The sequence below is a fragment of the Desmodus rotundus genome, chromosome 10 (assembly GCF_022682495.2).
Source record: "Desmodus rotundus isolate HL8 chromosome 10, HLdesRot8A.1, whole genome shotgun sequence".
NCBI lineage: Eukaryota > Metazoa > Chordata > Mammalia > Chiroptera > Phyllostomidae > Desmodus > Desmodus rotundus.
In genome coordinates this window covers 25494062-25518922 of record NC_071396.1, presented here as the reverse complement: position 1 = coordinate 25518922, position 24861 = coordinate 25494062, and the positions used below count along the sequence as shown (strand labels likewise).

Genomic DNA, 24861 nt, shown 5'->3' with positions numbered 1-24861 from the left:
GCGTCATTCCAAATTCCTCGCAGCGTTCGCAGCGGAAGATGCTGAGTCCAACGCTTTCTCCCCAGATGCACTAGAAGTCGTGGCCAAAAACCGGGCTCCAGGCCTCTAATCCAGCATAAATGAATATTGCTCTCTAAGGCATTAACGTCGTTGAAGAACTCATAAAGATGCAGGCAGAGAGCATCCTATCACCTTTGTGGAGGGGTAAGAGGCACTCAGATGTACCTATAAAGTAATAATGAGCTGATATTTTCGCAACTGCAGAGCTGACCTATATACACGCGTGGCTCCCCCTTCAAGGCAGCCCCGTGGGCGGCTCTCCCAGCAGCGCCTAAGAAGCTCCGTGAGCTCTCAGTGGTACTCTGGGGTTTGTAGCATGCTGCCTCATTCATTTACGATCTGCCTTTTTAAGAAAATCCTCACTCGAGGATGTGTTCATTGGTTTTACAGAGAGAAGGGAGGGAGAGAAATACGGATGGGAGAGAGAAACATTGATCGGTTGCCTCCTTTACACGCCATGACCAGTGATCGGACCCCACAACCTCGGTATGCGCCCTGACTGGGGATCGAACTCACAACCTTTTGGCGTATGGGACAAAGCTCCAACCAACTGAGCCACCAGCCAGGACTATAATCTACCTTTTTACTTTATAATACAATCCCAAATTCTTTTCTCACTCTTATTAATAGTCATCTTAGTTATTACACGTTCCCAAAAAATCCACGATGAAAAAGAGGTATATAAAACAGCATAGAGAGAAGAGGTAAAACAGGGCTGGAGCTCAGAAGATTTTTCACAGGTTGTCTGAGTCAGGGATGATTCTCTTTCCGGTTCTCACAGTAAAACCTGCAGGTTGTACCACGTGACTCTGGAGCAAACAGCAGGGGCATTGGACCCATTCAAGTTCACCCTCGGGATTGATTTGGGATATTGTTTCGGAAATATCCTCATGTATGAAATCAGGACAAGAATATCATGGGTGGAAAAAAATAGATAAAGGGCCCTTCATCAAAATTACAAGCTATTATTCTGCAAGAGCGTGAAAAGGCAACCTGCAGGATGGGAGAAAATATTTGCAAATTGTGTATCCGATAAGGAAACTGGCTGTAGAATACAGAAAGAAGGTTTAAAAATCACAGACAGTCCAATCCACAAAGGGATGAGCATCGGAATAGACATTTCCAGCGAAGATAAGAGAAGTATCCAAAAAGCCCATGAAAAGATACTTCAACATCATTACGCAGTAGGGAACGCCCATCGCAGCCACAGTGAGGTACCATTTCAGCCTCACTAGGGTGGTCACAGTCAAACAGCCCTGGTTGGAGCATCATCCCGTAGACCCAAAGGCTGGGGGTTTAATTCCCAGGTTGTGGGTTTGGTCCCCAGTTGGGGCACGTACGGAAGGCAAATAAGTCAACCAGGGGGATGTTTCTCGAATCGATGTTTCTCTCTCTCTATCCTTCTCCCTCTCTTCTTATCTCCCCAAAAGCAATGAAAACATGTCCTCCAGTGAAGATTAAAAAAAAGATAGACAATAACAAGTGTTGGTGAAGATGTGGAGAAACTGGAAGCCTCCCACACTGCTTGTGGGCGTGTCCAATGGCTGGGAAACGGTTTGGCGGTTCCTGAAAAGGTTAAACATAGACGCCATATGACCCAGCAATTCCAATCCTAAGTACATGCCTAAGAGAAACTACAACATAGCCACAGAAAAACCTGTACGTGAATGCTCACAGCGGCCTTATTCCTAATAGCCAAGGGCTGCAAACAGACTCATGTTCATCAACCCACAGATGGTTAAACAACATAGGCTATGTGTATACAATGGAATATTATGCAGCAATAAAAAAGAAATGAAGTAGTGATGCAGGCTGCAACATGGATGAGCCTTGAAAACATCATGCTAAGTGAGAGAAGCCAGTCACAAAGCACCCCCCTGTCCCCACCCCCACACAATGCCTGGTTCCGCTGATATGAAATCTACAGAACAGGCAAATCCATACAAACAGAATTAGATCAGTAGTTGCCCAGGGTTAGGGGGTGCAGGCTGGGGGAGAGCAATCGCTAATGGGTACAGGGATTTTTTGGGGGGGTGCTGAAAATATTCTGAAATTGATGGTGGTCGTGGTCACACCCCTCTGTAACCAAACGGAAAACACAGAATCGCACACTTTAAGTGGGTAAAGGGTAGGGTATGTAAATGATATCTCAATAAATCTGTTACAAAGAATACTGACTACCTGTACTTTATATCAAGGACCGAATACATTCTCTGGACCAAAATACGCTCTCGATCAATGCCAGGCCCCTCTTCCTCTCCTTTCCCTTCCTCTACGAAGCCTTCTGGGAGCAAGGTTGTGTAATCTAAGAGTTTCACCATCGCGCATATTTTAAAGGTATGCTTTGTGAATTGGCGCTAATGCCCCGCCCCCACTGGGTCTTGTTTGAGCTATAATGACAGAAGGAAGCGGGGGTGGGAAGTGCCAGCTTCTCGGTCCCTGAGCATCCAAGCCCAGGGTCTGTGGGAAATACAGGTAACTGGAATTTAATAAAACCTCGGCAAGAACAGAAAAGGAGAGCCCATACCTTCTTGGTCTTTGGACGGCCGAAACAAAGATGGCAATGAACCCCAGGCCGGGGTGGCTGTAACCCAATCGTATTAGCAGCAGATGAATGTGTTTAAAGAGTCTAACTGAGGGTGGTCCAAGTTCAAGTTCCTGGACCACCAAGGCTGACTTCTAGCCCAGAAGTGGGGAGAAGTCTTTGACTTCCGGGAGAACAGCAACCACCTCCTCAGGTCCTTCTCTCTCTCCCCTTCCTTCCTTCCTGCCTCCAAGGCCAGGGGTGGCCTCCGGTCCCCCCAGAATGAGTGGTAGCTTATGTTACCAAATGCAGGTTGATTGAGTTCACCCTTAGTCATTGAACTTCTCAATAACCCGCCCCAGGGAGCATCTCGTTGTCCAGAGACCTTCTACCCGTCAAAGCTCACCAGTCTCCTTCGGAGGCAGAGAAAAGGGGCACCTGACACGACAAATTATTGATGCCAGCACTGTGACGGATGGCCCAGTGGTGGGAGTCCCTTGCAGGGTGTTTCATAAGGGGACCAGCACGGTCCAGGCAGCCAGTGTCCCCAGGGCACAGGAATGGATGCAGGACTCACCTGTGGCGAAGACGACATTCCTCGAGACCAAACGATGTTCCACGATGGAGAACTGAGGGAGCTCGATCCTCTCCACTCCGGTGACCGCCTTATCGCCACCGCGCCAGTAAAATTCGATGTCGTCTGTGGTGTAGCCGTCTGCCAGGAGAGAGAAGCAGGGACAGGGCGGAAATGAAGTGTCATCTAGTCTATGCGCAGGTTCAAGACGCTTTCGCAAGGGAAAGGGAAGGAAGAGCTCACCCATATTTTGATAGATTTGTTTGATGTGCTAATTTTTGAGAAGGTCTTCAAAGAACTAACTTTCAAATAGCTCTGTGTTGATTTAAAACATGCTGATGTTGCCCTGGCCAGGCGGCTCAGTTGGTTGGAGTGTCAACCTATACACTAAAGGTTGCAGGTTCGATTCCCAGTCAGGGCCATACTTAGGTTGTGGGTTCGATTCCTTGTCGGGGAGCATACAGGAAGCAATTGATCGATGTTTCTCTCTCACATCGATGTTTCTCTCTCTCCCTTCCTCTTTCTACAATCAATAAAATATATCCTTGCATAAAGAGCTAAAACACTGAGGGTGAATTTAACCAATCGATGTTGGGTAGCATGAGAAACTTTCCGAGCAAAAGTAGTGTTCTTGGCATTTGTGGATGGTTCCGTGAGGTGGCCATCCTTAGAAATGCCTTTTGTTGGGACTCCCTTGGCCCTCGGAGATTGGTACAAAGTGTCATTTGGAGCGGCCATTAGTGGAGTAGAACTCCACCCCCCACTTCTGACACAGCGCCCACATTCGGTGCTTCTGGAGAATGAGTATAAATAGGGTAAAGCCTGATGTCACTTGTCACCCACAGGGGTCTTCTGGAGAATGAGGTCAATTTTATCAGAAAATTGCAGAGCACACATGGAGAAAAATCCTTGCCACTATAAAGGACTCTGTGATCGGCCCATATATACTGAGCAAAAGGCAGACACGCAATATCTGATGAGTGACAAATAGCCCCAAGCTAGGGGGTGGCTGGCCTCACACAAGCTGAGGAAATCAATCCCTTTTACTATGGACCTTCCTGCCCATCCTCCACCTCAGCTCCAGCATCGCAGTCACTGAATCTACTCCTTCCAGCCCACTCCCAGTCTGTTCGCAGTTGCAATGGAAGCTGCTTTCTTACCTGGCCCACAAATTCGCCTTCTTTAAACTCATCAGCTCGAGGGCTGCTGCTGTGCCCTCCCGCCACACAGAAGCCACTTAACTTCCCAGGGTCGTCCTTCCTCTATTGGGTGACTATTGTCTTTCCCACGAGCATCTGTCCTCCACACTGAATTCCCCCAGACGATTCCATTATGGATCGCGGCCCTGATCCCACATGCCTCGCCTTCCAAAAGCACCGTTCTCAGAAACCATGACACAGACATGGCGTGGAAGCCAGGGGCACTGTGGGGCCGGCTCCACGAGGATCTGAACCCTAGACACCAAGCTAACTTCCAAAGACATTAACTGCCCACCATAAAGCACCAAGAGACATCAGCAAGTCGCTCATTTGCCATCCACCAGGAAAAAAAAAAGAAATCATCAATACAAAGACTGACAAGCCGAAATGCAATGGAGACTAATTGTAAACCAGTCCATGGTTGTCTGGGATTACTAACAACAGTAGTGCCCTCCACATCTGCCCGGACACGGAGCTCAGGGAGCAGGGGGGACGCGTGCCTGTTCGCTAACACAGACGCAGCCCTGGCCCCTCACACGGGAGCACTCCACGCTGACATGCCGGCCTCGCAGCTGAATACTCTCCAAAAGCAAAGAAATGGCCGAGATGCAGCAACAGTGTGCTTGTAAAGCTGAGCTCCTGATGGAAAATGAGTTTTACTCCAACGGCCCAGGATTCCAGGGGGGCAGCCACTCATGCGTGACAAAGCGTATTGTGACAAAATCGTCTCAGTGTTTGCTCTCTCCTCATGGAGATGCCCAAGATGGGCGGTCCTTGTGAGACTCTCTTAATCAGATGAGAATGAAGAACTCTTGTTTTTTATGTTTATTGGTTTTAGAGAGAGGAGGAGGGAAGGGGAGGGAAGGAGGGAGGGAGGGGGGAGGGAAGGAGGGAGGGAGGGGGGAGAGAGAGAGAGAGAGAGAGAAACATTGATGTGAGACAATTGGCTGCCTCCCGTATGCACCCTGACCGGGAATTGAACCTGCAACCTAGGTATGTGTCCTGACCCGGAACCGAACACTCAGCCTTTTAGTGCACAGGACAATGCTCCAACCAACTCAGCCCCATGAGCCGGGGCGTAATGGGGACCTCTTTTATTGCAGAGTGAAAGCTTAAACCTTTTATCTTTAAGATACTTAAAAACTATGTCAAGAAAATGATATAGGCCTTGGCCAAAATGTCGAAGAATGACAAGATGGCCTAAAATACAAGGCGGATGAAGGAAAGAAATAGCGATACGCACAGCTTTCGATTTCTAGGGTGCAGTTCTGCTCGTCCAAGGGGTACCTCCTCAGGTCCATCATGCATGCCGCGGTCGTGGTGATTCTGGAACGCACAGCGGGGCGGGGCAGAGACAAAGACGGGATGAGAAGCGTAGCAAGAACCCTGCTTCCACGTGAGCTATGAGTAGGACCCCTTCTCCCAAGTACACTGACTCCACATAATGATGTATACTGAGTACGTTTTCGGCGTACGGTAGGCCAAGCTTGGTCAAGAAAAGCAACACAAAATGCTGACATCCTATGCAATTGTCCACGGAGTCTTGTAGACTTTTTGAAAATCAAGGCGCAGAAAGATTGAAGAAGTTCTTATCTTCAATCTTTGGTCTGCTTCCTGCTCTAGTGGCTCTCTGACCTTTACAGGACAGAGAAAACTCCTGCATGGTGACAGAGCTGATTGGGTTAGGACTGAATTCCCTGGCTCTCCGTGTGATGGGTTCCAGTAGCCATCCGTCCACAGGCTGCCCTTCGGGCTCCGAGCCAAGCTTCTGCTTCTTCCTGTGTTGTTACACTTGGCAGTGAGGCTGGGTCCTAACACTCGGGAGCTTTGCACCATGAAATCACCTCTCTCTTCCAAGAGAATATTTGTCTTTCTACTTGATTAGGAATCAAAATTGAGTGGCATTCTCTTCCCTTGGGGTCAGTGGCAGCCATGGAAAGAATTTACATCATGGCCAAGGCCAGTTAAGCCTCTGCCATGCCATAGGTCCATCAACTGCACAGAGAAAGAGAACACTCCTGGCAATGTCAAGTTCACCGCCTACTCTGTCTACACTAGCAAGGATGTCCACCCGAGGACGTATCACCTCAGGACAAATGTACTCATATCTGTACTGGACGTGACCGTGGTTGAGAGCTTGCTTTGTGCTCAGCTCTGTATTCGGCACCTGAATATTCATGCACCAATTCCACAAGAGACACACCACAGGGGTATTATTATTATTATTATTATTATTATTATTATTATTCCCATTTTGAAGATGAGCAAACCGAGGCTTGGGAAGAGGAGGTAGGTTGGTCACAGTGACGAAGGAACTAGAAGGCATACACAGACACCAGATTTAGGCAGCCTGAAGCGTACGCTCTCCTACCTCCTTGCCCCCTCTCCTTCCTTAAAGTAGGAAATGTGTTCCTCCCTGCTCGGGGAGTGAGGTTCTTGTTTTGAAAGAAGAGCAAATAGGGGAGAGAAAACTGTAATATCTACAGAGATCTTATACATATATAATATACAGCCAAAAAGGTAGCCACTAGCCACATGTGACTAGATTTAAAGTTTAAATTAATTTGAATGAAATAACATTAAAAGTCCAGTGTCTCTGGTGCACTAGCCAGGTTTCAAGTTCTTAGCAGCCAGGTGTGGCTCCTGCATCCTACAGCGTTGATCACAGAACATCTTTTTCCCCACAGTGAGCTCCCCTGCAAAAGGCGAGGAGAAGAGTGGTGAGCCAGGCAGAATGGCCCTGCCACCTACCCCGACCTCCCAGCGCCCCCTCCCCCCTCCCATGGCTTTACAACTCCGCGTTTGAAAGTGGTTGGATGCAAACAGACAAATGCACACCACCCACCTCCCCAACTCATCACCATGATGACCAGAGGCAGCTATCCACACAGCATATAAGTCAAGTGTCAGAGTGGAAGAAGCTGTCATTCAACACTATTCACAGGGCCCTGGCCGGGTAGCTTAGTGAGTTAGAGCATCGTTCCCATATGCCAAGGTTGAGGGTTCGATCCCCGGTCAGGGCATGTATGAGAATCAACCAATGAATGCATGAATACATGGAACAACAAATTCATCTTTCTCTCTCTCTTTCTCTCTCCCTCTCCTTTCCTCTCTCTAAAATCAATGTATTAACAACAACAACAAAGACTATTCACAGTAGCATGGATTGGGTCTGACTTCATGGCCCAGTCAGCTAACCCTGCAGTCAGAAAGGAGGGCATATCCTGAATGAATAGCAGTTACAGCCTAGGGGCTGAACTTCCAACGTGACCGTGAACCTGAAGGCAGCCAAGGTCCACTTTGTCTCCAAGGATGTGTCCCACCTGAGGATAAAATTTCTGCATGCAGCCCTGGCTGGTGTGGCTCAGTGGATTGAGTGCCGGCCTGTGAACCAAAGTGCTGTTGGTTCAACTCCCCATCAGAGCACATGGCTGGTTTGCAGGCCAGGCCTCCAGTAGGGGGTGCACGAGAGGCAACCACACATTGATGTTTCTCTCCCTCACTTTCTCCCTCCCTTCCCTTCTCTCTAAAAATAAATAAATCAAATCTAAAAAAATTTTAAAAACAGATTCTGCCTACAAAAAGAAGCACTCTATGAAAAATATGGAAGCATAGAGAATGAATGTTGAAAAATTTGGAAGGTATAGGCCTGGTTGTCAAAAGGCATGAATGCAATATGCGGTTTTCCACACAAAGGCAGGGACAGAAGGAAAGAACAGCCTGAGAGGAAGACAGATGGGCAGACACAGTAAAACCAAGAAAAGGATGCAAGGCACCCAGCCCCAGGTGCTCATGGGAATCTTGTGCTGCAGACAGACGGGGGAGCCGACACAGCTGAGAATCATTTCATGACGTGGATGGGCACCCACGTCACAGAGGGATCTTGTTCAAATGCGGATTCTTAGCAGAAGGGCTGCGAGCGTCTGCAGTTATTGCCCAGATGACGTTGCTACCACTGATCTGGGGACAAAGCTAAGAGTGAAAAAGAGACTGAAAACATGTAAAACCTTCCTAAGGCAGGGGAAGGAGACAAAGCTTTGAAAACAAAGAGAAGGTGATGGTATAGTGCAGAAAATGGGCATGGAACTGGGCTTTATTAAAGGAACAGCAAAAGCAAACAACATACAAGTCAACAAATTAGAATTAAAACCAAAAACAATAATTAAAAAAAAAACAAACACTGGGGCCCTCGCTGGTGTGGTTCAGTGGATTGAGCACCGGCCTGCAAACCAAAGGGCCACTGGTTCCATTCCCAGTCAGGGCACATGCCTGAGTTGTAGGCCAGGTTCCCAGAATGGGGCGCACAAGAGGCAACCACACATTGATGTTTCTCTCCCTCTCTCTCCCTCCTTTCCCTGTCTCTAAATACAAATCAATAAAATCTTTTAAAAAATAATAAAAATCTTTTAAAAAATAATAAAAGTTGTTTATAATCTTTTAAAATCTGCTTAACCCAATACTTACCATTTTTTGCGTTTTTAAAAAGATTTTATTTATTTCTAGAGAGAGAAGAAGGGAGGGAGAAAGAGAAGGAGAGAAATCTCAATGTGTGGTTGCCTCTTGCGCGCCCCCTAGTGGGGACCTGGCCCACAACCCAGGCATGTGCCCTGACTGGGAATTGAACCGGCGACCCTTTGGTTCACAGGCCGGCACTCAATCCACTGAGCCACACCAGCCAGGGCCCGTTTTTCCATTTTTAATTGGCACTGAGTACATTCACACTGCTGTGCAACCATTAGCACCATTCGTACCCATACATTTTTCATCATCGCTGACAGAAACTCAGTACCCACTGAACAGTCATTTCCCCTTCTTCCTCCTCTCCAGGACCTGGTAACCTTTGTTTTACTGTCTCTCTCTATGAATTTCCTTATTCTAGGTCCCTCACATAAAGTGAAATCACAAAAGGTTTGTATTTTTGTCCCTTGCTTGGCTCATTCACCATGTTTTGAAAGTTCATCCATCTTGGATCATGTATCAAAATTTCATACCTTTTTTAGGACTGAGTAATATTCTCGTGCACTTACAGACCATGTTGTGTTTACCCATTTACGTGTTGGTGGACACTTTGGCTGCTTCCACCTTTTGGCCGTTGTGAATACAAGCATTGGCATCGCTTTTGTTCCTTTGGGTATACATCCAGGAGCGGAATTGCTGGGTCATATGATCATTGTGTTTGACATTTTGAGAAAAAGACATAGTGCTTTCCACACTGCTGAATGATTTTACATAACCACCAGCAATGCACAAGGGTTCCCATTCCCTCAGCACTTTGCCAACACTTATTGTTTTCTGTCTTTTGTGTAACAGCCATCCAAACAGACGTGCAGTGCTATCTCACTGTGATTTGATTTGCATTCCCTTAATGGCTAAGCGGGTTCAGCATCTTTTCAGGTGCTTGTTGGCCATGTGAACATCTTCTTTGGAGAAATATGTCTGTGGAAGTCCTTTGTCTGTGTTGAAACGATCATTTTTGTTTCTGTGGTTGCTGATTTGCAGTTTTTTATGGAATCCAGATATTAACTACTATCAAATATATGATTTCCATAGTTTCTCCCATTCCACAGGTTGCCTTTTCACGCTTGTCTTGGATGTTTTTAATTTTGATGTAGTTCAATGTACCTCTTTTTCCATTTGTTGCCTGTGATTTTCATGTCACATTCAAGGAATCGTTGCCAACGCCAATGTCGTTTAACTCTCCCCCTATACCTTGTATCTTTTTTAGCTTTTATGCATTTACGTTTTTGACCTACTTTGAGCCCATGTTGTGTATATGGCATAAGGTAAACATCCAACTTTATTCTTTCACATGTAGATGTCCAGTTTTTGGGGCACTATTTGTTGAAAAGGTTATTCTTGATTCCTTGAATAGTTTTGGTCTCCTGTTGAAAATCATGTGGTCATACATGCAAGAGTTTATTTGGGGGATTCTATCCTATTCTGTTGGCCTGTGTGTCTGTTCTTATTCCAGTACCACACTGTTTTGATTACTATGGCTTTGCCGTAAGTTTTAAAGTCAGAAAATGTGAGACCAACTTTGCTCTCCTTTTTCGAGATTGTTCTGGATAACTGGGGTCCCACATGATCCCACATAAATTGTAGAATGGGGTTTTCCATTTGACAAAAAACGGCAGGATTTTGATGGGGATGGCCTTGGATGTGCAGACCACTTTGGGGAGGACCGTCATCTTAACAATACGGAGTCTTGCCATCCACGAGCACAAGATTGCTTCCCTTTCACGCGTATCTTAAACTATTTTCAGCAATCATTTATAGTTTTTTTTTTTTTTTAAAGATTTTATTTATTTTTAGAGAGAGAGGAAGAGAAGGTGAAAGAGAGGGAGAGAAACATCAGTATGTGGTTGCCTCTCATGTGCCCCACACGGGGGACCTGGCCCGCAACCCAGGCATATGCCCTGACTGGGAATCGAACCAGCAACCCCTTGGTTTGTTGGGCCGTGCTCAATCCACTGAGCTACACCAGCCAGGGCTCATTTATAGTTTTTAGTCTACAAGTCTTTTGCCTCCATCATTAAATCTATGCCTAAGTATTTCATCCTTTTAGATGAGAATGTAAATAAAATGACTTTCTTAATTTCCTTTTGGGGTTTTTAACTGCTAGTATACAGAAATGTAACTGACTTTTATATGTTGATTTTGAAATCTGTGATTTTGATTTTTTTGATCTAGCAAGTTTTTTTGGGGGGGGTTGCATGGAATCTTCGGGTTTCCTTCATACGATCGATCATACCATCTGCACGCAGATGATTTTGCTCCTTGCTTTTTTGTTAGAACAGAGATAGTGTGAGCAGGTGTCTCTGACTTGTATCTTAGGGAAAATGATCTCCGTGTTTCACAAATGAGCGTGATTTTGACTGTGAGATTTTCATATACAGCATATAAGCAAGCTCCCTCCTATTGCTAGTTCTTCACACACTTGTATCCTAAAAGGGTGTTGAATTTTGTCAAATGCTATTTCTGCATCAACTGATACAGGATTGTGTGGTTTTTTCCCCCCTTTCATTTTGTTAAGCTCATTTCCCTATGTTTGAATCATCCCCACATTCTAGGAATAAATCCCACTTGGTCAGGGCGCATGCTGCTGACTTCAGCTTGCTAGGATTTTGTTGAGAATTTCTGCATTAATACTGATAAGGGATATTGGTTTGTGATTTTCTTCTCTTGTTGCGTCTTTGTCTAACTTTGAGATCAGGGTAATGCTGGCCTCAGACTGAGGAAGGAAGCATCCTTTCCTCTTCAATTTTTTTGGAAGAGTTTCATTTTGCACTAACTGGGGTTAATTCTTCTTGACATGGTTAGTAGAATTCACCAGTGAAGACACTTAATTCAGGGATTTTGGGGTGGGATGTTTCTCATTACTGATTCAACCACCACACTACTTAGGGGTCTATTCAGACTTTCTGTAACTTTAGAATTCATTTTGGTAGGTTGTGTGCTTCTAGGGATTTGTCCAGTTCATCTAGGTTATCCAATTTTCTGGCATAAAATTTTCCATAGCATTCTCATACACATATTTTTATAAATATTTTTATTTCTGTACATTGGTAATAATGTTCCTCTTTTCACTTCTGATTTTAGTTATTTAGGTCTTTTTTTTGGTCCATCTAACTGAAATTTTGTCCATTTAGTAAATCTTTCCAAGAACCAAATTTTGGTTTCACTGGCTTTTCTACATAATTTTAGGTACTTTCTATTTTATTTATCTCTACTCTATTATTTTATTCCTTCTGCTAGCTTTTGGTTTAATTTACTCTTCTTTTTATTTTTTTAGTGCCTGAAAGTGTAAAGTGAATACTTCTTTTTAATGCATGCGTCTACAAGTATAAATTTCCCTCTCAGTACTGATTCCCAGCATCTCATAAGTTTTGTGGTTCTTGTAGGACTATTTCTCCTTTCAATTCTGTGAAAGTGTGTTGCATGTATGTTGGAGTCCTGATGTGTAGTGCATATATGTCCATAACTCAGGTGTTCTCGGTGAATGGACTCATCCATATATATGGTGTTCTGGATTCTTGTAAAAAACAAGAAAGTCTATTTGACTTAACGTCTAGTTCATCTCATATTAATAGCCACTCCAGCTCTATTTTGATTACTGTGCGTATGGAATATATTCTCCCATCCTTTCAAATTAAATGTGTGTCTTTAAATATAAAGCAAGTCTCTTGTAGGTAGCAGACAGATGGATCCTGTTTTATTTGAATCCATCCTGCCAAACTCTAGCTCTTGTAGGAGGGGTTTAATCCATTTACATTTAATGTAATTAAGGTGAAAGAAAGACTTGCTTCTGTTATTTTGTTACTTGTTTTTGTTTTCGTATTTCTACAGCTTTTGGTTCCTCATTTCGTCCATCTTTATTTTCTTTTTTATGTAGTTGATATTTTTGTAGTAACCTGTTTTGATTCCCTTCTCATTTTCTTTGTGTGTCTTCATTTTGGTGACCGTAGAGATTATATATAACATGCTACAATTATAATAATCTAATTGGAATGGATATCAGCTTTATTTTAACTATCTGTGAAATCTCTACATCTGTACTTAATTTGCTTTGCACACCCATTATTGATGTTAAATTGCATTTTATCCATTGCCTACCTAATAACCTAGATTTATAGTTACTCTTATGCACTTGTCTTTTAAATCACATAGACCATAAAAAAGGGGGAGTTACGCTCACACACAAAGAACAATAGTGCTTTTGCCTTCTTTTACTGGAGATTTTTATGTCTTCACACACCTTCGAGTGACTCTCTGGCACTCTTTCATCTCAACCTAACAGACTTCCTTTATCTGTTCTTGTGGGACAGGCCTAGTTGTAGTAAAGTCCCTAAGATTTTGTTTCTCTGGGAACTGACTAATTCCTCCTCATTTCTGAAGGCAGTTTTGCCAGACAGAGAATTCTCTTGACAGTTTTTGGCCTGCATTCCACTGCCTCCGACCTCCAAGGTTTCTGGTGAAGAAGTGACCGATGATCTTGGTGGAGGCTCCCTTATAAGTGATGAGTTGCTTCACTCCGATGATTTCAAAATTCTCTCTGTGTCTGTGGCTTTTCATAGCTTGCTGATAAGTGTCTTAGTGTGGGTCTCTTTCATTTTATCCCTCTTGGAGTTCATGGAGCTTCTTGGTTTTGTAGATGCACGTTTTGCATAATTTCGAGAAGTTTTCCATGATTATTTCTTCAAATACTCTCTCTGCCCCCTTTCTGATGCTCCTTTCTTAGGACTCCCGTAATACATATTTTGGTGCACTTGGTTTCTCAGATGTCCCTGTGGCTCCGTTCAATTCTCTTTAATTTTTATTCTTCCTCTTCCTCAGACTTGATCATTTTAAATTGTCCTACATTGAAATTTATTGATTTTTTTCTTCTACTTGTTCATAACCCCCTCTAGTAAATTCTTCAATGGTGTTTTCAGCTTCAGAATTTGTTTGGCCCTCTTTTATAATTTCTCTCTCTTCACCTATTTTATTGTGTTGTTGATATATTGTGCAAATTTCGTTTAGTTCTTTGTCCAAGTTTTTCCTCAGCTCTTTGAGCTGAGACATACCGAGGTTGTGGGTTCAATCCCCAGTCAAGGCATGCATGGGAGGCAACCAATTGATGTTTCTCTCTCTCTCTCCTCCCCTTCCTCTCTCTCTAAAATCAATAAAAAATATATATCCTCGGGTGAGGATCAAAAAAATTACCAATATTTTGACATACTAATATACTCTTGGTCCAAAAATTCAAATTACTTCAAATTCAAATTACTCTTAATAGCTCTGTGTGTTGTTTGCATCAAAAGGCAGAGATCCCTGGCCGAGCTGGTTTTGAAGGGAAACAGCTGGCAGAGCAGCTGCTGAGCGTGTGTGCAAGGCGGTGGTCTGGTGTTTAGAAATTTTCTCTTGACAGCTTGTGCAGGTCCACAGAGATCTGAAGACTTGTTTCAAAAATATGAGGTTCTAAATAAACTGAAGGAGTATAGTGAGATGACATTTGAATTAACACAGCCACTTACTTAGGACTCCATTTACTGATTTAAGAGACTGTGTGAGCTGTCTAATGCACCCAAATGTGACGAGAGAGATTTTTTGTAAGTTATTGTACAAAGTCTGTTATGAAAGTTTCCCATAGCTTATTATTATGTTACTATCTAACTCCTATCTATAAATGGACAGACAGAATATTAGGTGAAGATATGGTTCTATGATGTTGTTTTTTTTTTTATTCTTGCCTGTTTTAAGGTATCAAGCCCCCAATACTTTCCAATGGAGTTTGGAGATTTAACACAGTTCTGTCATTCATGTTCTATCCTTCTGTCTGCTAGGATGTGAATGTTTATGTACCCCAGAATTCATGAAGTGGAAATCCTAGCCCCCAAAACTGGGGGTAGGAAGAGGTGGGGACTTAGGTCCCGAGGGTAGAGCCCTCAGAAATGGTGTTAGTGCCCTTGTAATAGAGTCCCCGGAGAGCCCCCTGTCCCTTCCACTGTGTGAGCACAGCGAGCAGGGGCCTGCCATGAACGGGGAAGCTGGTCCTCACCGGACACCAAACCTGCTGGCACCGTGACCTTGAACGTTCCCCTTCCAGAACTCTGAAAATAAACACCTGTGATTTATAATCCACTCCGTCTGTGTATTTTGTTACAGCAGCCCGCATGGGCTAAGCCACTAGCCTAACGGGGTTAAAGATCTTTGATTTTAAGAGAAACATACTAATCTATTCTGCCTCTGGTAAGAAAATAAGGAATACCAAAATAAAACCGGAGAGATCTCAAATAGGCAGTTTTGTTCAAAAGCCAAGTAAGCCTAGCCTAATTTTTTTTTACTGATATTTGCTTCCCTACTACACACACACACACACACATGCGTGCATGCATTCATGCTATTCAGTGTTTTGGGGGTAGAGGCACGTAAATGAAGGATGTGATTTTTGGCTCATTTTACGCTCATGTGGTTTCTGAAGGATCTTCCGTACAACTGACATCTTGTCAGAACCCACACAACTTCATAAGCACATTGCTCATTTCTGGGCAAAAAATACAAAATGCTGCAAACGTCCCCACGATACATCGATCTAGCTTCTTTTCGCAGGGACACTGTGGCTTGGTTGACACGTGCCACTTTTATTCTTCTCAGAGTTCAAAACGCTGGGCATGCTGCTAAAATGTTGGCTCTTGGTCTGTGTATTGCTGTTTTGAGGAAGCTCCTAATGCTTTGGACTCAAGGGAATGCTCCGTAATTCCCTTTGCCCTTCCTGAAGCACTAAAGGAGGTGGGGATTTAAATAAACACAGTCACACCTCAGTCCTCGTCGGCTTCAGAGCTCGTCAAACCCTGCACTCGCTGCATTTCCGCGAGGAAGATAACGTTTCAGCACTCGGCGGTACTCGGTGGTTTCAGCACTCGACCTGAGGTCCCGAACGGACTAACAACGAGTACCGAGGTACTACTGTATTTGTTAGAATTTCGCTTAGACCCGCTGGAGTCTCAGCTAAAGGGCTATGGACTCACAGTATTTTGAGACAAATCTCGAATCTGTGCGCCAGCCCTTGAAAACCTCCAGAACCCTTTTAGGCCAGGAGAGCAGGAAAGACCCCCAAAATGACTCTAGAACAGAATGCGACACAAACCAACGCAATGTCAAGGCAAGAAACAGTATAGTTTTAAGAGCACCATTTAGCGACGGGGGACGATATTCCCAGCAATGACCCCTCCCCCCATCCCCGCAGTGGGAGCATCCTGGGAATGCCTGGCCGTTTCCATGGTAACCACGGGCAGTCAGGGTCTCCCCGCAGTCCAGACAGCAGTCTGGCATCGGGTTCCAGTGATTTCATCAGGAGACCTGGTGAGAGAGGACTCTCATCCGAGAGCTTCGCGGTTAGTCATTCCCATAAATACTGGCGGCTTCACCTCACAAAAACTCTGTGCAGACGATATCCTACATCAGCATAATGAAACTTTTTTTCCCCCCTAACTCTGCACACGGCTTTGGGAAAACGTTAGTGAAAGCTTTTGCACAGTCAGGATAATATTAATTACAGGCCTTTGCAGCTATAATGTGGGAAATCCGGCCCGAGGGAATCGGGGTTCTCAGATATTGTGACCCAATTAGATCAAATAAGCCCGGGCGGGCTGTCCTCGGGCTTGTGACTATTAATAGTAACAGAAAGGCCCCCAAATCCTGTATGGTTTCTCTCTCTGCAAAGCTCAGAGTGTTTCGTGGATGTCTGCTAAAGAGCCTGAGGATGCAGCCTCAACGACTATTACCGCTTCCAGGGAGAAGTGTAAGGCCAGGGCCCCACGCAGCCCCGAGAGGTGGACAGACCTGAGTCCGTACAACACTGTCCCGTCGGGGTGAAGCCGGATCATGCGGTTTTTCACCGTGACTCCGTGCACGAACGACTTTTTGTCATTTAGGAAGTACGTGTCCGGCACCCACAGCTGGTCGGCCACGCGGTTGTCAAGCGTGAGGTTGAGAGGAATCCCAGAGTAGGCGAGTCTTTTATCTCTCCAGTATTGTTGAAAATACATGGTTAAGGTATAATCCTGGGAGGGGGAAAAAAGAAAAGAAATTAGTGTGTGTTCAGCCAAATCAGTGTTTTTAAAAAGCCCTGGCCGGTGTGGCTCAGTGGGTTGCAAGTCGTCCAGTCAACTGAAGGGTCGTGGGTTTGAGTCCTGGTCAGGGCACATGCTTGGGTTGAGGTTCAGTCCCTGTTGGGGTGCCTGCCAGAGGCAACCGATTGATGTTCTCTATCTCCCTCCCTTCCTTTCTTTCTAAAATCAGTGGGCATGGTCCTGGGTGAATATATTAAAACTCACACAGAAAAAAAGCCCTCCTCCCCCCAAAAGCCATCATAACATCAGATCGTTGACAAAGAACTCCACTTGAGTCCTCCCCCAAGGGATCCCCTAGGTCCCTGTCTCCCGCCACCAGGACATAGGAGCTCGACCTACCAACTGTCTCTCTTCTGTGAAAGTTCCTTTCCTCCCCTGTCCCCCATGAGGGCTGCAAATACCAGACCCCACCCCCCCCAACGCACACTACAGACCCGTGACCTGTGGGAGCTCCCTACCCCTCATCCATCACATCTTCCCATTCGTTCATATAGCCAAGGCCACTTATCTGTCCACTCTCTGGGCCATGGCAAGAACATGAGACATGACATGTCCCTCTGGGACAGTGGGAGCCTGAGGCTGAACCTCGGCGTGGGATGGGGACGTGGGTCTCTTCCAGCCCCCATAGGCTTGCAATGATGTCAGCACACATCTGAGCAGGGGACCCGACTTTTATACTTTTATTTTCTGGGGTTATTTCAAAGTGGTTAGTTCAATAAGAAAGTAGGGGGAAAAAATCAGAGGCTGAGCAGGGAAATTCTATTTTTAAATTTTTACTCCTTTTGGAAATGACTGTGTAAGTCTAGACTAATCAAGTCTGAAAGTCTGGTAATATTCCCGGGACATCCAGAACCCCACAGTGGAGAGATCCAAACTGAAAATTCAACCGTGAGTAGCTGAACTCTCCAACCAGGGGAGGGAAAATCACTGTGGTTGCACACAAGAACTTCTTTTTGTTTTTTAAGCTTCCAAATGTTTTTGTCCTGAAATTCATTTATTGATTTTGGAGAGAGAGAGGAAAGGAGAGAGAGAGAGAGAGAGAGAGAGAGAGAGAGAAACATTGATTCGTCCCCCCGCCCCCCATCCATGCACTCACTGGTTAACCCTTGTATGGGCGCTGACCGGGTATCAAACCTGCAACCTTGGCATATCGGGATGACGCCCCAACCAACGGAGCTACCTCGCCAGGGCCTTCTAAGTGTTTTTTAAGATGCAAGTATAAACATGAATATTGAAACCAGGTAAAGTAGCACGAATTACTTATCATGACATTGGTGAAGAATGTTACTTAATTCCAATATTACTTATGAACATTAATGCAGAAATGTTCTCAAAATGTTACCTTCCAGAACTATTTGGGCCTGGACACGTAACGCCCCTTTTTATGACAAAACCTTTCATCACAAAATCATAAATGTGTCATTCTGTAACATAACAACGTCACCCTCAGGGCACCCCACAGGACATTTTAGGTGACACATTCGAATTAAAACTAGACATTGTCACACCCATGCTATCACCCTACCAACCACACTCAGGCAGGCCTTCCTTCTTCCGGGCCCTGCGGAATAAAACCATGTACCTTTGACTCAGTAATTCTGCTTTTTAAGAAAGTTGCCCTGAAGACACACCCACAAGGATTTGAGGTACAGAAATGCCCACGAACAGACCGAATGCCAGAATTATCGCACATCCACTCCGTGGAGCACTACATGGCTGTGACAAAGGAATTAGGTATTTGTGACCTCGTTGGGGCTGCTTCCTGGGATGTATTGTTAAGTGAAAAAAGCCAAGTTCAAAAGACCACACGCGTAGATACAGTTTCCTTTGTGTAGAAAGGAGAAATAAGAACGTATATGTGCAACGGCATGGCAGTTGCTCACGCTTGCCCGCCGCGCAGTCTGCAAATGCCTTCGCTCTCTGTGGACGGCCAGAGGGTGGTGGGCCGGTCGGTGGGAGAACCCAGCCCAGACGCAGGCTTGCGGACATCCCACCCAACACCCCTCTGCGGCCTCCCAGCCAGCCCTGGGTGCTGGCCACCCCAGCAGTGCGCGTTCATTCCCGACCTCCGGAGCGCTGGGAGAGAGGGAAGTCAGTCAGAGAAAGGCCAGGACCCTAGGACTCCACTCACATGTGGAATCTAATGAGCAAACTGGACGAATGAGCGAAATAGAGACGGACCCATAGATGGAGAGCAGAGGACAGCCATGGGGGAGGGTTGGGGGGGTGGAGGGATAGTGCAAAAAATAAGAACTCATGGACACGTTCAATGGTATAGTGATTGTGGGGGGAGGTGGGGGAGGGTATAGACGGGGTAAATGGTCAAGGAAAAAATACCATAAAAATGATCTACTAAAAAAGACGAAGAAAAAAGAATGTTGGAGCAGACATGTCGGACGTGATGAAGGGTACGCCCGGGCGGCGACAAAACCAATACATTCCCCACGACGGAAACAAACTACGTTTTAAGCTGTTAAGGCTTGTAAAAGTCAGAAATGAGGGGGAAGCAAGAAAATTCAAGTCCTTAGGCTCCAGTGGATGAGAAGACACGGGGGACTTTTCCCCACACGCTGACCTGCGCCTGGTAGCACCTGAGTGTGCCCCCCCAGCAACCCTCCCCTCCAGCAGCAGCAAAGGCTCCCACAGAGCTCGTGGGCCTTGCTTAGCTAGATGCCAGGGAGCCACTAGAAGTTCTGGTGATTCTCTCACTGGGTTGATGGAAACCCTGAGCCACGTGGTGTCCTCAAAACTTTGGGAAGAGGCAGAGGCAACGGAGTGATGGGCAGGGCTGGACCCCTTGGCAGTGACCAGAAGGGAACAAACCTGAATGCCAGCTCCAGAGTGGATGGAAGCCACCGAAGGTTTCTGAGTAGTGAGTGACACAACCGAGTGTAGTAATTGTGTCTTTTATTTCCTTCGGTTCCACCTCAGCATCTGGGGGCTGACTCTGCAGCCACCGCCCTCCCTCCCTCCAAGGGCAGCCGCTTCCTGGATGCTGTCAACAACTCGGGTGTGCTTTTCAATTGCAAACTGACCCATCCCCAACTCACCCTCCCCAAAGGTTTCTTAATTGGTAACTCACACTCCAGGCCTGGCAGTCACCCCACTTCCAGGCACCAGGCCACTAGGGACAGTCTAGGTCCCAGAGCCCGTATTATTCAAACCAGCCCATCCTGACCCTGCTCGCCCAGCCTCGCCTGCTCCTTCCAGGGGAAAGCCCGGTGAAGGCCACCCTCTCCCTGGGGCCCAGCCTGGCTCCCGCTGCTCCGGCGTGTCCCCTTCTTTTGGGATCTGCGGGCACCAAACTATCTTTCCAATGGCATCCGTCTCCTGCTCTGTTGGCCTTGACCCAGATGAGAACAAAAACCCACATTGTAAACCCAAAGCCGTGGACGAGGAAGATCAGTTTGGCGAGGGTGGGGAGTTCAGTGATAAGACAGATGGCAAGCAGAAGCCTGAGGGAAGAGGAGGGGGCTCGCTGGGGGTGATAAGGGAGGACAGGAGGCAAGGGGTCCCGGACAGGGGAGCCCTGAGAAGTTCACAGACCTTCAGGTTGTTGTAGGACCCCAGGAAGGCAATCAATGCATGTTAACCGGAACACGCAAAGTTGTTAGGGTGGCAGAATGCTGGAAATAAAGCCGTGGTGGCCGGTGAAGGAGGTTCAACGTGAATACAACCCTCCCAACCACATTCCTGGTGAAATAGTAGTTTCATCTGCTGCTGCGGTTGGTTTCAGGAGTGCTGGAGTCTCCCATCTTCGACCGTCCGCCTTCCCGCTGGTGTCCACATGGGTGGCCCTGAGAACGGAGGGACCCCATCGGTCTGCCCTGGGAACCCCTCTGTCTCTCACAGTCTGAAAGCTCGATGGGGTCTTATTTCTGCACTCTGCAGCTGTGCCCACCATGCGCATCACCTGTCTGGTCTTGGGGGTTTGCTGAGCTGACCTGAGCAGGAGCTGCTTAGGATACAGGGAGAAAGCAGGCAATATTTCAATGCCACCTGCTGCTTCAGCTGAGCCTCCCACAGCAATGGCATCAGTGCATCAGCGGGGACATGAGCCATCACCCACTTCTTTCCTCTACAGAGGCTGGATGGTGAGGGAAAGGTGACCAAGCTCCCTCTGCCCTCTGGGGCACCTGGGGGGCAGCAAATGGATGATTGAAGTGTTTGGGGCTGCTGACTCCGGGGACGTGCAGTGATGTGCGTGAGCGCCATGCACAGCAACTACTGCCAGGCGCGGCAACCACGGCCACGGGCAGTGACCGTGGCCACGCACAGGGACTGCTGTGCCCGCACAGCGCCCACCGCGGCAGGTCACAGGTTCTGTGCCCCAGCACGTGCGGGCCCTCAAGGCTAGCATCGTCTCATTTAACTACAAGGCGGGGCTGCTGGGATTATCAGCGCTACCCCTGCTCAGTGGAGAAAAAGTAGTTTAGAGAGCTCAAGTGGCTCCCCTTCCCCCTCCCATGCCCCATTAAACACGAGTAAGAGGGGAGAACAGGACTCGAACCCAGCGCTGCCTCTAGGATGTGGCTCCCAACATCAGTGGGCCAGAGATCTGGAGCTAAATAGTTCCTCATTAACAGAACGAAATGAACTGGGCGGGGGGTGGTTTTGCAAAGATGGCTGGAAGAGTGGACGATGAGGTCATATACGGTGACGTCATTTGTGAAGGGGAGTGGTGAGAACTCTGGAACCCCAAATGCCTCCATCCTCTCAAGCCCTTTTTGTTGCCTCCATGCAGACAGATGCCTCATGAAAGTGTTTGCTTCAGGGGACCCCGGACAAGGGTCTGGTTTTCACTCTGGGGCAGGGGGACGTGGCCTGGACTGAAGGGCCAGCCAGCAGGAGACACCATTTGCATGGGACAGTCTGCTGGCGTCCTCGGAAGAGTCAGAGACCTTGGCACTCCGACGGCCCAGGGGTTCACAGAGACCTTGGTGGCAGCAGGCTAGGGTCAGGGGACCCTGGAAGCTGTGGGACATTTGATGGGGACAGGGAAGGAAGCTTTCATTTTTCAATCCTAAGGCTCCAGGTGGACTCAGCGGATGTCCGGTTGGAAACGTGTTGGTGTGGAAAAGGGGCAGGGAGATATGATGTGGCTGCCGAAGCCAGACCCTCTTAGGGAACATTCCAGACGGCCACCCTGTGCTGCTGCAGCTCCTGCTGGTGGCCAGTGGCTGGGTAGGTGGCGATAGACACCAAAATGAGCCAGACAGTGGATGTTGGCTGCAGAATCAGCCCCGCTCCACCCATCTGCCCAGCGAGCCCTCTGTTGGCGTCCCCGAGCCCACACACAACAGAGAAGGAGAAAAGGGGGTTCCACAGGACCCCTGTGAGCCTTCTCCCTTCTTCCCGGGGTGCAGCTGAGGAAGACCCCAGAGGAAAGGACAGGAAACAGCGGAGGTCCTGAACTGGCATTTCTCAAATGCAGGGATGTTGGGGGCTCCAAAGGGGCATGAGACGGAGACAGGGCAGTCCCTGGGAGTCAGTCAGGGGAAAGCAGCAGTGTCTCCACCACGCAGGCCTTTGCAGAGCCCGCCAGGGCTCTGACTCCCACCTCATCTGCTCTGCTGGCCTGACCCACCGGGGTACAGGGACAGTCTTCAGGGACACTGGCAACAGAACTGTCGGTGGCACCAAGAGCCTCTGCAGAGTGACAGGAAGGACTGGTTGTGGCTGCCTTGGCAGGGGAGACCGAAGCTCCTGGAGAGAGACATTCAGGAGGGGTGGGGCATGGAGGGCGGGAGTCTGGGAGGAGAGGGGCTCCCCAGAGGAGCAGGACACTGGGGATCTGGAAGCTCCTCTCCATGCTGCAGCATGAGCTCATGGGACCTCACCCCAGGACGGCGGGCTCCGTCAGATGAGCACGCAGTAGGACGACTGAGCACACAGTGGGAATTGCCAGGCTGTCTCCTGGCACTAACTCTCGGCGGTGGCACACACAGCCATATCGGTTGGTCACAATCTGTGGAAGGAGGAGGGACCAGAGATCATTGCCTACAGAGTAGCAGCTCCCGTAGGGCTTTGGTGATAGGCCTGTGTGCAGGGACACGGGGTCGCCTGTGCTGTGGGGGCCCTGCAGGCTGAAGGGAGAACACCCCAGTCCTTACCCCACCTGCTCTCTTCTGACCCGGCCGGGGACCTCGGCCACCACAGCACCCTCGGCTTGTCACTTGCCATGACCTGATTTTAGAAGCCGGCCGATTGGATGAGGATAGAGCTCTGCCATCCTGGCAGCGTTTATAAACTGTCCCTCCTGCGAATGAATTAATTGAACCTGGGTGTGTGTATGAATCGTGACTCACATCCCTCTCCGCAGCCCTGGCACACTGAGAACATCTGGCTTCTGCTTGGGGTGCAGATCCACCCCCGAAGTAGGGCTGGCACCAGATCCGCGGGCGCCCTAAGGGAAGGCATTCCCTGACCCCAGTCCCCTCAGCTGCTAGCACCCCCTTACCACCTCTGCTGCTCATTCACCCAGCAATCCCTCTCCCCACAGTCCTGGCTGGTTCCTGGGTCACCCCAGCCACATGTCCAGTGGTGGAGACTTAGGGGTGGGAGGGGACCCAGGACACCGGTGAGACCCTCCAGGTCTCTGGTCTACCCAGTTCATCTGGGGGTGACGCAGCTGTCCATTCAAGGAAAACCTCCAGCTCCTCTGGTTTATACTGTGACACATTCCCACCACCCTGAGACGTGGGACTCAGTGGACAGAGGTCAGGCAGTGAGGAGGAACGCCCAAGCGTGTCCTAACCCAGAATTCTCCAGTCCCCCGAGAACCAGATCTCTCGGGGGTGTGATGTTAAAGTGAGTTATTTAGTTGTAGTGGGTTCGAACTACGGCAGCTCGTCGAAATCATTAGATGAGACAAAATGTCTTAAATCTCTCTCTCTCTCTCTCCCTCTCCCTCCCTCTGTTATAAGAGGCTTCTGATGAACACAGGATCAGCATAAATGAATAGCGAAGTGAGAATTGTATTCCCAGCAGTGTTTCTCTTAAGAAGAATTGAACAAACAAAATCATTCAGTTAAAGGACCATGTATTGCTCTGGGCTTCTTTTTAGGAATCATAAAGCCCTTTGATAAGCTAATGAAATCATGCGCCCCCCACTCTCTCTCTAAGAGTGTGTGTGTGAGTGTGTGTGTGTGTGTGTGCAATCAATCAGCATGAAGCGCTGAAGTGCTCCAAGGTGCGTGTCTCTTCACGCTTCGCATCGCCTTTACAAAGTGAGAGCGAGTGTGGGCGGGTGGGTTTCCACAAGCTTGTAAGGCATGGGTTTAGAATCTGCACAATGTTTTCTGTTGGAAAAACGTGACACAGGGTTGCCAGGTTTTCCCCCAGGTTCTAAAATTCCATTTCATGCGAAAGTCAGAAGCCACAGAGTTGCTGTAGGTAGTTAACTGGTTATCAATGAAGGAACGAAGGGAAGTAGACATCGAGTTTAATACACCGGCAGCAGGGGCCTGTTTGCTTCATCAGGAAGCTACAACTTCATGTTCCAGGGGGTCACAGCCTTGCCCCCTCAAGGGGATTCACACTCCTCCTTGCCCCTCCCGTACCCGACTGCTGGAGGCGCAGAGGGTGGTGCTGGACCAAAGAGGCCTGTCAGTCTGACTAGGGGGGTGGGCCCATCAAAAAGCCCACAGAAACTTGGGAAATTGACTGATCATTTTGGAAAAGCACCTGGTCTCCATCCCAAATCCGAGCTAATATGATTCCAGGGAAACCAAGAAGCTCTCCGTCTGTCTGTCTGTCTGTCTGTCTGTCTCACTCGCTTAGTGATGCACACTTGCCTGTGTGTTCATGTTCTCGCTCACCTGGGAGCACGTGACCGCGCAGGTGTAGCAGCTACCAGGGCCCGCGGCAGACTGTGGGCTCCAAAGGACTGAG

General features: G+C 47.6%; 1 protein-coding gene across 4 annotated transcripts in view; it reads right to left on the bottom strand.

The window, feature by feature from the left end:
- The window catches only part of GABRB3 (gamma-aminobutyric acid type A receptor subunit beta3), a 230266-nt gene that overhangs the window by 19957 nt on the left and 185448 nt on the right, over positions 1-24861 (bottom strand). For all 4 annotated transcript variants that reach the window (XM_045196638.2, XM_053913233.1, XM_024561800.3 and 1 more), the window contains 3 exons: positions 16679-16899; positions 5601-5683; positions 3162-3299 (listed from right to left, as the gene is read on the bottom strand). In XM_045196638.2, the coding sequence (XP_045052573.1) occupies positions 3162-3299; positions 5601-5683; positions 16679-16899 (442 nt within the window). The remainder of the gene's footprint in view (positions 1-3161; positions 3300-5600; positions 5684-16678; positions 16900-24861) is intronic.